This window comes from Mustela nivalis (genome assembly GCF_964662115.1).
Source record: "Mustela nivalis genome assembly, chromosome: 11".
In the NCBI taxonomy this organism is placed as follows: domain Eukaryota; kingdom Metazoa; phylum Chordata; class Mammalia; order Carnivora; family Mustelidae; genus Mustela; species Mustela nivalis.
Window position 1 is genome coordinate 25,922,323 of NC_139030.1, and position 13,115 is coordinate 25,935,437.

The window sequence follows — 13,115 nt, forward strand, 5'->3', positions numbered from 1 at the left end:
GAATGTAGAAGATACTGTCATCCTGAAAGGTCACAGATGATAATGAACGGAGTATGTGAAGGAGATGGTACAATAAAGGGATGTATGTGAAAGTACTTATACATTTTGGCCACTATTTATTTACTACCATTACTAAAGAGCAAAAAAGTAATAATGTGCCTCAGATGGAAATTCACAGTGGATGATAATGAAAGATTAGTTTGGTTAAAAAGATAAAAATTGAAAAAAATATAAAATGAAAAATAAATAAGAAATAAAATAAGAAAAAATGAAAAGGGCCCTAAATAGCAGATTGAAGAATTTGATGTTCTTTCCATAAATAATTCATTTATTCTATTTTAAAATCATAACTAGACACTGATACATAAAAGTATCATTTTACTAACATAAAGAAGTAGATTGCCAAATTATACCACCCCCCAGCTTCCCTCCCCTGATCTTTTCACATTTATTTACCATTATTCCCCAACATAGTTCACCTATCATTACTTTGTTCTCTTTTCTTTTACTTTTTCCTCTTTATTCTACTTGGGCCTCTTTCCATTAACTTTCATCTTCCAGATTTTGATTTCCTTCTCTCTTAAAAAAAAAATACTGTATCCTTTCAAGTTTCAATATATTTTTCTTACAAACTAAAGAAACAAGAGGATGAAAACAAAGAGGCCAGAGGAAGGACTGTCATCATCATCACAACATCTGTAGCTCCTGGCTGGAACTGTGGTACAGATGTTACCAACTGGAGAAGGAGGACTAAGTCCAAACTTCGTGGAGAACACAATTAAGATATGGAGAGAGAGGGCAGCAAAGAACTGGGGAAGTCAAAGATAAGTTGAGATTGTGGGCCCTGAAGACCAGAAGAAAACTAGGGATGCTGCCAGGACTATGGATAATTAAGAGAATAGAAAGAGTATAGTTCAGCCAACTAATTTTGAGATGATTCAATGCTACCCAGTTAAAGAGAATTGGATAGTAGGAAAAACAGCATAGCTAGAAATATAAATGCCACAGTAATTTGATTTGAGATGATAAAGGAAGATCCCCAAGAGAACATATGTACGGGTACACGAGAATTAAGGTTTGGAGTATGTAATGGGCACAGTTTATCAATAGAACACTACATTTATACAGTTTTGTTTTTATGAAATTATGGATTATATCAATAATCTCCTAAAATGATGTAAATTGAATTGAAAAATAAATATAACTTTTCTAAAATATTCACAATATTTTCTTTTGGCATCTAATATAATTTTCACAAAATATTTTGTGGTTTAGTTAATAAAAAATGGACAAGAAAAGACATATTTATTGAATACTCCTTTGTTCCTAGACACTTAAGGGAAATAAATAGCACATATAACAAACTTCTCTTACCCTGAAGAGCTTATCATTTGGTGGATGAAAGAAAACAGCATACCAAAAAATTAACCATATTCAAGGCAATATGTATTACAAAAATTATTTTTTCCTTATTTTTGTTCAATATTTGACAATCTCATCTCTAAAATATATCTTCAATCTGTTCTTTTCTTTCTTAGTGGAGGTCACCAATTATCTTTTTTCTGAGCAACCTCCTTTCAACTGGTCCCTGTATCAAATATAATTTTTAAAACCTAAAAGTGGAAATAGAATAGAATAAGATCCACACAAACATTGGTGGGGAAATCTAACCTAATTTGGGCTAAGAGAAGATAAGAAGGAATGCTATAATATTCTTCCCTATGTAACTAGAAATATGCTGCATGTTTGCAAGTAAGTTGTCTACTAAACAGAAAAGAAACTAGAGATAATACAATCAGCAGCAGTATTTTGGATGTTCATAGTACAAAGAAATGAACACTTCAGGAGAAAAGTAATTAATGAATTACATATTAAGGCAGAAACATATAAAGAACTGATAAAGTATTGAAATATCCAAGAAAAATGAGTACAGCTATATTAAATAAAAACTGAAGCTCATAAAATAGTACTTATGGAAATCTCTATATTTAACTAACAAGATATTAGTAGTGAACTTAGAGAAAACGGAATCAGTTCAGCAATTCAGCAAAAGCCAGATTGTAAAGAATTTAGGAAGTAAGGAGTTGAGAGAAATAAGAAAATATGAAAGAACTATAGAAGATTCAAGAGCAAAAAGCATGGAGGAGTCCTGATTCTAATTTGAAGCATAAAAAGTACCATTATTCTTTACTTTTAAAATGCCAAGAAGAATAAGCACAGGTATTGCATTCAGTAGAAAGGACACATTTTAGAAGTGGGGACCCAACTTGAAAATGATAGAAAAAAAGTAAAAAAAGAAGGATGAAAAAAATATATTATTTTCAAAATCCAATAGTTAATGGTTAATTCATTTTTTATTGAACTCTGAATCTACTATAGGTTTTCAAAAAGAGAAAAAAGTGAGTAAAATACAGAATAAATTCTTTTTATATATAAAAATTGGTTTAAATAAGTAATAATCTTCAATAGCTAACAAAACCTGTATTATCTGTAATAATATAAATGCTGACAATCGTATTTGGTGTACTATGTGTTTCAGGAGGGATAAATTACCAGCAGGTTAAAGTCTCTGTACAAGAAAGAACCATATTAACTGTAAAAGGTAAAATATACCTTTACTTCCTTCTTAAATTATAAACAAAGTAGGTGCAAAATATAGCAATTTTAACAGTGAGAACTGATGCAGTACTGTTAGAGTTTCTTTATGAGCTTAGATTGGAAGGAGCCAATCACATTAGGAAGATTATCTTTGCATCTGGTCACATATTCAAAGGTTGAATTATTTTAACATTGAACATGAGTTGTTACTGATTACATAGAACACAAAAGCACTAAAATAAGTCAATAATTTTGTCATCTGTATCCAAAAACCAGTTATGGAGCCAATTCTCATGTAAAATATGATTATACTTTGATCTACTGTTTCTCCAATCCAAACATGTACATAAATAAAATGACTATTATCACTGTGACAAATTGTTATTTTTTTTTCAGCCTCTCATGCCAATTACTTTGTACCAGATTCTTGGAAAAGAGTCGAATAAATGTCTGCTAAATATATGCATCTCTGACTCAAATTTTAAAAGCCAGGAGAAATAATTACAAAACAACATTTGAAATAAAAGAATAAAATAACAATATTCTCTGCAATAATATAACACTTTTGATTTTATATTATTTTTCTATAAGTGGGTTGAATATTATATAAAACATAAGAGAATAACCTATAACTTCATTTTTTATTTCAAGCTGCTTATTATTTCATCAGAAAGATAAGGAATATAGAAGACACATAGATGGAAATATACAACAGTAAAATTAAAAATGTGGACACGTATTTTCATGGAGAATATATTCTAGACATAGGAGAAATAGAGAAAAAGAATATTTGAAAGACTATTCCCTTAAAGAAGAAATATTTGAGCACATAGGTCTGAAAGAATACCCAGGATATTTTGAGAAAAAGAAGGGAAATACAATCTAAGCAGAAGAAACAAAATGAGAAAAGTTTATGATGTATAAGTTCTTAGCTGTCTGATAAAATCTGTATGCCGGTTACCAGAAAGTCTTAAAAAGTGCAAAAACAGTAATAAAAAAAGCAAATAAAATAAATTTACATAGGCAAACGAATAAAACACTGTATACTAAAATGCTGTTACCAATATTGAACAAAAAGACACTACTTTGGGATGTAGTAATATGCATTCTTTTTATTAAGATATTTGATAACAGCTTGAACAGTAGGTCTAATGACTCCCATTATTGAAGTAATAGTGGTTTCCAAAGCCTGAATATATATGATATTTTGAAATATCAGAACAAGTTTAACATGATGTGAATGTCTATTACTTCAATTGGAGATACACAGTTGCTGCTAATAAGTAGTATTAACTTACCGTGAGACATTAAAGAAAATAAAGGTAATATTTTCCCCCAAAACATCCAATTTGTTAAGTACCTAATGGGTATGTGGCACAGTAGCACTTTCTCCTGTTTAGTTTTGCAACATACTATAAGGAAGACATAGTTAAAATGTATGTATATGTAGCCTGCCTAATATCATGTCTATAATGAATGCCAGATGCAGGGTCAAAGTTCAAAGTCAGATTCTATAATCTCTCTTCTTCCCACTATGGAATCTGATCTAGAGAATCATCAGAATGTTTTAAATGGACAGTTAGAAGATGAACAAGCCAGAACAAAGAGTTTATTTCAAGAGTAGAAGACATAAAACCAGAAGTGTCGGCTAGGACCAGACTTTGGAGGGTTCTGAAAGCTTCAGAGAAAAATAAAAGTAAATGCTTTTGATAGTATGAAAAGAAACTTTTTGGGAGGATGATGATGAAGTAGCATTTCAAGAAGGAAGGAACCAATCTGAAGGATGGTGGTTATAAGGATACTGTAATATGCTCTGTCCAGAAGATTTTGGAGTAGGTCTAAAATTATACATTCAGGGCACCTGGGTGATTTAGTTTGTTAATCATCTGCCTTTGGCTCCAGTCATAATCCTATGGTCTTAGGACAGAGTCCCAGTGGGCAGTGTTTCTCCCTTTGCTCCCCTCAAACTCTCAAACAAATAAGTAAAATATTTTAAAAAATAATTTAAAAATGAAAAATTATACTTAAATGCCTCACTCAAACTTAGTTGAATCCTTTTAGTAATTCTTCAAAGGTGTTTTTGGAGTATTCTCTCAAGATCTATTCTTAAATATACTGAGATACACAACACAGGGTAAAAACAAACAGAAAGGCACTTGCTATTCTTCAATCTAGCAAAACACACATCTACTTACCAACACTTGTGCAACTTTCCCCATCCACATCCAGCTTCCACCCTTCATAGCATGAACACTTGACTGTGTGCTTGTGCTGCTCACACACTTGACTGCACTTTAGATGATTGCTACAATAATCTATAATTTCACACGTTTTATTGTCTTTGTTGAGCTGAAGTCCTTCAGGACAGGAACAGACAATTCCTCTTCCAGGAACAACAGAACAGTGATTGCTACAGCCTCCATTGTTCAGTGAACATTCATCTATAAAAGGAGGGGAACAGATTACAGGGCATTATCAATTGTTTTGCTCAATTAAATACTAATCATTGAACTCAATTCTCTAAGGCTAGAATTAGAGCAAGGATATTATAAATGAATAAAGAGAGTTCTCTGGATTTTTTTTTCAGGGATTGGGGTAGGAATGATAAAATAATTCATCGAATGACCAAATATAATTCTACATGATAGAAACTGGGAATGGAAGCTTTTCATTTCTGTAAAAATTTAAAGTATACTTTGTTTGACCCCATAGAGGTAAAGTGCGTTCAATGTTTCTTTCTATTATAACTGGAAAAATTATGCTGAGTCTTTCAGCTGTTGAGCAAAATCAGTTGCTAACGGCTCCCCAAGGACATACATTGATGATCTGAAAATTTGACGTGGTTTAGTGTATATAAACAGGCATATATATATATATATATATATATATATATATATATATATTTCTACTTCTAGTGTCTGATTCATAATGATAATGCAGGATGGATTAGTTTGCTCTTTACTGGTTACAGTCATTTATTTTTAAGTTATGTAAATTGTACATTACACCCTGTATATTGGTTATTGTGATTAATTCAATGAGGTCATGGAAGCATCATAAATAATATACATATACACAAAAAGGTTGACTTGGTATTTGTACTAAAATAATGAGTAACCAGTATTTATTACATAGATAATATGATTGGTTTATAAAGAAAGAAACCCTTTCTACCATAGTCTTATAATTTAGAATTGCATTACATATATTTATTTCTGATTCTATTTCATTATAAATTGTAAGGTCCAGAGAGTGTACAAACTATTTGTTCTGTTTAGCAGTGTATATCCAATAACTAGCACAGTGCCTACCATATAATAAACAGTTAACAATATTTTTTCAATAAAAAAATGTCCAAATGCACAAATTGAGCCACTACCCCCAAATTGAGCCACTACCTGTTCATTTGGGAAAATTTCAAGATGACCTACTTATGCCATTGATGAAAATAGCAGATAACTGTTTTTTCAAACACACTACTACCTATTCCTATCTATTACTAGATACATAGGAATAAGGCTAAAAGAAGCTTTGCTTTCCTTCACTTTAAAAATATTTTTAAGTTGTTCTCAAAACCTGTCTAATCAGGTGTTTTTTGAGACATGCTAAAACAGAATGTTGTTCAATGATTGACAAATTGCAGTAATAGTCACTTATGTACCTCAAATATTTCCTGCTGTCTATGAAAATTTATCTAGTTCAGAAATTGAGCTTAAGTATAACACTTTAAAAATATTTCTACCTTTTTTTAAGTTCTATATAGGTCAACTTTTCTTCGTACTACTTGTCACCAGAAAAGAAGTTACAATAATAAGAAAAGGACAATGATTATATTAACTATTTTCTCTAAGAATTCAAGTTTGGCATTATTTTAGAAGAAAAAAAGTAGATTCATTTGGCTGTCCCAAAAATGTTTATTCACCCATATCATAGTCATTTCAAAACAATAATCATTTTAAGGTATTTTCCCCATTTATTTCAAATGTCATTCTTTCTCAAGAGAATTACTGTAAAGAAGTATCATCATACCCAGGTGAAAAAAAATTGTTATAGTTCTCTTAGCTTATTTCAAATATAACCATTCTTCTGATACTATCGGTGGAATGAAGTCATAGATTTTTAAAAAAATAAAATTTACATTGATATCTAAATCGAACATATAAATTTAATGCCAGTATTTGTGTGGCTAGTCCCTTGTTAATTCCTTCTTAACCCTAAGCATGTCATTATATCCTGAAACTTTCTTTCTTTTCTTTTTTTTTTATTCCCCCAGCACAGGCTGGGGGAATGGCCGGCAGAGGAAGAGGAAGAAGCAGGTTCATGGTAGACCCCGGAGCCCGATGTGGGACTTGATCCAGCCCTGGGATCATGACCTGAGCCAAAGGCAGATGCTTAACTGACTGAGCCAACCAGGTGCCCTAATCCTGAAACTCTCTTTTAAATTTTTATTACTTAAAAAGAATTTCTCATTGATCAAGCTCTAGTCAGGTTCCTCGGAAACTTTTGGTCAACTAGTCCTCAAAATGGCTGATAAAAATTGCAGACCCTTAGTATAAATAATTTCAATCTTCACTCCCTTCCCCAATCATACTCCTGTCACCACCCAAAAAGAGATTTCACCAAACACTAGCATAGTTTCTAACCGCTTAGGACAGCCTTCCTAGTATGACTCCAGTTCTGTTAAAGTACCTGCTTGAGAAAGCTCTATGCTGATGGGAGAATTGACGGTTTGCTCCAGCAAAAACCTGGTGATAGGCAGACAGGTCCTGGAGTCTCGTCTTAGAACAATTACTTTAAAAAAACTTGCAGTTATAACTATTTTCTCTGCACATTGAATATGTAATCTTCTACCTCCCAGAACTGTCTTTTCAAGGACTTGAGAAATGTCTCTTTTAAATGCAAGCATTCAAGAAGATAACTCTTTCACTCTTGCTGGCAACCCTGTGGGTGCTTTGTTTTGAGTTGTACCACCGTCTCTAGTCAAAGATATGAGAAATTTGTTTCTTCTCTGGGATAAGCACCAATGGCCTAGTCACATGGATCAACCCCCTTATCACCTCTTGGTGCCTTTCCTTTACCATACTGCAGGCTGCAAAATGCTTCTAGTCTTTTGTTTCAGAGAATTTGATTTCAGTTCACAAGAAATATTCTTCTCTGTTGCAATAATAAATACTGAATAAAATCAATCCTCCCCATTTTACCTAGTGTCCAGCTTTGTTTATCTTTGATATACCCTTATAGTAAAGTTTAACAGTTAACTCTAGTCTTGAATGATTCAAGATTTTCTCTCATTTGTTTCTTAAACAATATCTATTTCTTAAAGTATATACATTTCCCCTTGAAATCATTTGAAAATCCCCCTGAGAAAAATATCTTCACTAGGATTAAGAAAATTATTTCATTCAGTGTTCCTTTACTTGATTTTTGTTTTGGTTTTGATTTTGTTTTACAGATCAGATTTATCTGGAGAAAACAAGAATCTCTTCACTAGTCAAAGAGTATGATTTTTTCCATCCTAGGATATCTCCCAAGTATTAAGTCTACAGATTACAAATTATTTTCATACAATATATTTTTGTACAAATTTACATGTATTGAGGAATAGGATATCAATCAATCCCTGTTACCTTTTTAACAGAGGATGGTAAAAGAAGGAACACTAAAAATAAATAAATAAATAAACAGCTTTTTTGAAAGCTATTTCAAAGGAGCAAACAGAAGAGGGCAAAACCTACATTTTCATCATATACAGCAAACGGTTAAAACAAAACAAATAAACAAAAAACCTCTTTCGCCTTTGGGACTCTCTCTCTCTAAAAGGAATTCCCTAGCTACTAGCTAAATGCATGCCAATTATTTAAAGTTAATTCACTTGGTATATCATCTTTTATATCCACTGGGTAAATAACTCATTATGGCGGCTGCTGCGGCACTCATAAATCAATACCCTTCTTAGCTGGACAGGATCTAACCGACGACTGATGGGCAAGGATCTTGAAAATAAAAGACCAAAGTGCCATTTCTCTATAGGTACCAATATTGCCTATAAGGATTCCATCTATGGAACTATAGTACAAAGGTACACACAAAAGGTAGGAAAAGGAGAACCATAGAAAGTAATTCAATCCTTTGACCAGTATTTGTTTTTGATTTTCATTTCCCTAACTTTCCTTCAACTTCACCTCACAAAGGGGACAGTATAGGACTTCAATATGCCATAGTGCTATAAGCAGGATAGAACTGACTTTTATCCTTTCTGGAATGACCACACCTAGCTTTATTATAACCTCTTTCACACCTGTAATACTTTGAAATGTTTGAGCAAGTTTCCTAAGCTGATGAATATAGTGGCTTGACAGTAAGAGGCAATTTTCAGTCTTGAGGCAAATAAAGAAATAAATTCAGAAGAAATCCCTTTTACTCTTTTATTTTACTAATTCAGAGAGCAGAGGACAGGAAAATAAGGCTGTGTTTTTATAGCATTATTTTCATTTTTTTTGATGATTGTATTTTGTCTTCTTTGCCTTCATTTAACCTGAAGGTTGAGAAAAGATAATTTCTTTCAATACCTATATTGCATCTGACATTATTACCATGATTTCCTGCTCAATATCATGATCTCCTTTTTTGTTATGAAGAATCTGACATTTCAAGAAATTAAGTTACCTGCCTAGATGATTTAATTGAAGTAACTGAAGAACAGAATCTAAACCTGTCAAAATCTTGATTTTTTCCTAAATTTACACATTTTCAATTTTAAGAGCAAAGATAGTTTTCTTCTTTCAGAATTGCTCTTATAACCTTCACGAACAATCCTCACATATGGTAATGCAAGAGATATTTCCATCCACCAATCTACTCCATAAGGGGAGAAAAAGAAGTAAGTACAGATGAGCTAAGTCTGTTACCTTGTATTTGTTACCTTGTATTTTTTGCTTAATTTTAGGATTTTTGAGGGGAGGTGGCGGGGGTTGAATCATTTTATTTAAATTTTAGCATCCCAGGGGTACCTGAGTGGCTCAGTCCTTTTGGCATTCTGACTTTTTATTTTTGGCTCAGGTCATGATCTCAGGGTCCTGAGATCCAGCCCTGTGTGTAGCTCTGAGCTCTATGTTGATAGGGGAGTCTATTTCAGATTCTCTCTTTGCCTCTCCTCTGCCCCTCCCCTTGTTCTCTCTCTCTTACTCTATAAATAAATGTCTTTATAAATAAATAAACAAATAAATAAATTTTAGCATTACTGAATAAAGATTGTTACAGTTATTGTTTCAAGGGTATTTTATAGAATCACAGAATCTTTGGAAGACAGGACACTTATTGCATAAATCAAAACATAATAACAGATTTTTTATCACTCAGTATTCTATTAGTACTCAATTCAGATCAAAATATGATAACTTTTGGCTTAAATGTAGTTGTCTTTCTTATTTTCAATTAGGTAGCTTCATCATTTCCTAAAGTCATTTTCTCAGTCCCTAGTCACCTCATTATTGTTCTTATCATTCTGTTAAACCCTTCCTCATTTTCTATCGATATCACCTTCAGTATTATCTAGAAAACATATTTTGAAAATCTCCTTGCTAAATGTCTGATCTCCCCACAGAGAAGGAAATGTAATTTTCTTTATATGTTCTGGTTGGCATAAAAAAGATGACTAGTCAAAAGTGATTTCAAAGCTCAAAAGCTATCAGATTGAAATAATCACTTTAACTAGATATAGCATGCCCAAGAAAGCTATTGTAAGAGGACTAAAAACTTCAGAGAAAATTATATAAACTTGAATAATATTCAGTTGGTTTTATTGTTCAATTTCTTCCTTTCTGTTCCTCTTTTAAAAAAATATTTCTATTGTAATGATTGGAATGTATGATAAAATCCACTGGATGTTAGTAAACTCTATCCTATAAAGTTTGTCCATAATAAAAAGGTTCTCTTTTTGAGAATGACTCACTGACAAAAAAAAATATCATTTCATTGTGGAAACAACATTAACCATCCAGAGCTCTAAGTGATGAGCACAATTATACAATTAAGTTAGTTGGCTATAGTCCAGACTTTTCTGCTTCATTATCGGAAATTTCTGATCATATTTTAAAAACTTTTACAGACTTGCAGTCCCTGAAAAATGGAGATAAGATTTGATGCTAAGCATTACATTTAAAGGAAATAAATGGAAGGAGTGTATGCTACTATAAGTATCAGCAAGTGGACTAAATGTTTCTAGTCTCCAGAAAGAAACAGATCAGTGAAACACGCAATACCACAGAGATCGCCTTCATCAGACCCATCTGGACAGTCCCTTCTCCCATTGCAGAGTTTCTCTGGCTGAAGGCAGGCTGAAGTGTCATTAGCACAAGGGTACTTGGGTGGTCCACATAAAAAACTGTCACAGTCATCTTCATCTGACTGATCTTCACAATCGATATCTCCATCACATATCCATGCTTTATTGATGCATCTCCCTTAAGGAAACAGAAACATCATCCATTTGATTGTTGTAATTAAGTCACTGTCATAATGAATAGTCATTACCATCTTCAGTCAAAGGCAGAACTATGAGCTATTATCAAGAAATCTATTTGCTGATAGTCTGACAGTTTATTTTCATGACTATTTGACTAGGTCTCACACTCCAGTTAAAATGACCTTAAAGTTAAAGCCACGATATTTTCCTTGGTTTCAAGTTATTGTCTAGCTCTATTAATAAAACAACTTGTGGACTAATTGAAAGATTCATTATGATACTCAAAAAAAAAAAAAAAACACTGAACAAGCATTTGTACGTAAGTCACTTTTAGAGACCTAAATTCAGGTACATGTAATTTGTGATTTTGCAACCCTAAATTAAAGCAAATGGTTTATTTCACAGGAGAATAGGTCCTTCTGTTTATATTCATAAGCCCAAGATCTTAACTCTTCCTCACACCTAGACATGTGTATTCCTTTTCATAAAATATAAATGTTATTAAACATCTTGATAGCTAAGGTATATACAGACAGGTGTTATTGAAATATGTTTTTCTTTATTGACTTTGAAAGGGAAAAAAATGATTATTGTTTAGCCAAGTAATAACATGAAACACAGAGAAAGCAATGGCCACTATCTATGTCAATCTTTTTTCACTCTAAAATTTTCTAGAATGGTTATGTTTTTCTTCTAATTAATTCTTTTCTAGATTATGCAATGTTAAGGTATAATGTAATTAAAAAATGTACTTGAAGATAAATACTAGTTATTAGCTGACTGTATACCAACAACTCATAAAAGGAGTAGGGCAAATGAAAGGGAAAAGAAAAATACCAGATTGTGTATGTCAGAGTCTATATATTCAGATGTCTATGTCAAATTTAAAGGTTACTAAATTTTAAAATAATTAAAATATTGGTGAAAAGAAGTTTTATTTGCAGAAATACATAAATAATTTTCCATGCTATGAAGTCAAATGAGAAAAAAAAAGCACAAATCATCAGTTCCATAGTTAATATAAATACATTTCATAATCAACATTAGTTACTGATGAAAACACTCTTAAAATAAGAAATGATGGGGCACCTGGGTGGCTCAGTTAGTTAAGCAGCTGTCTTAGGCTCAGGTCATGATCTCAGGGACCCAGGATCCAGCCTCACCTCGGGTTCCCTGTTCAGCAGAGAGCCTCCTTCTCCCTCAACCTCTGCCTGCTACTCTGCCTACTTGTGTTCTCTCTCTATTTTTCTGTCAAATAAAATCTTAAAAAAAAAATGATGGATATTTCACTGTTCATTTTATATAAATGGAGAAACATTATAAGCTTTGCCTTTACATCACAAATAAAACTAATAATGTTATTTTTATATATTTTCCTGGAAATACTATATAATATAATTAGATAACAGAAATAAGTGAGGTATAAAATTAGAAGAGTATTATTACGTGCAGTTAATAATCAAATAATCATAAAATCAGTAAAAACTAAAAATTATAAGAAACTAAGAATAAAAAAGATAGCTACTTTCAAAAATTATACAGGAATCTGTAGGTTTTATATCTCAGTAGACTATAAAAGAAGATGGATCTAAAAATCTATCATAAAACAAAGTATTTAGGTTAACTATATAAGAACTATAGAGAATGTATATGCTATACATTCTCTATAACTATATAAGAAGTATAGAGAATGTATATACAGAAAATTAAAAAGTGTACAAACAAACCCAAAAGAAGTCTTGGATAAAGAAGTAATTTGGTCTTAGAGAAGCTTTATACCTGTAAAATATTTCCCTAAAATAATAACAATATTATTACAATCCTATAAGCTTATCCTAAATTTAAGAAAATAAGAATGCAAATAACGTTTGGAGTTTTCATGAAAAAGAGAAGAAATTTATGAGTAGGACTGTAAATGCCAACTATTTAGAAGTATTTTGAACTAAAAATAGTCAAAATATTTTTAACAGAATATCAATCAACACATCAACAATTGAATAGGATAGAAATATCAAGTACTCATCTACCTGGTATATGGTTTTAATATACAAAA

The 13,115-nt window shown here is 31.8% G+C and overlaps 1 protein-coding gene across 1 annotated transcript in view; it reads right to left on the reverse strand.

Annotated features, from left to right (window-relative positions):
* The window catches only part of LRP1B (LDL receptor related protein 1B), a 1,916,825-nt gene that overhangs the window by 667,341 nt on the left and 1,236,369 nt on the right, over positions 1-13,115 (reverse strand). The window contains exons 22-23 of the mRNA XM_082690181.1: positions 10,860-11,060; positions 4,794-5,039 (exon numbers count right to left, since the gene is read on the reverse strand). Coding sequence (XP_082546307.1) covers positions 4,794-5,039; positions 10,860-11,060 — 447 coding nt within the window. The remainder of the gene's footprint in view (positions 1-4,793; positions 5,040-10,859; positions 11,061-13,115) is intronic.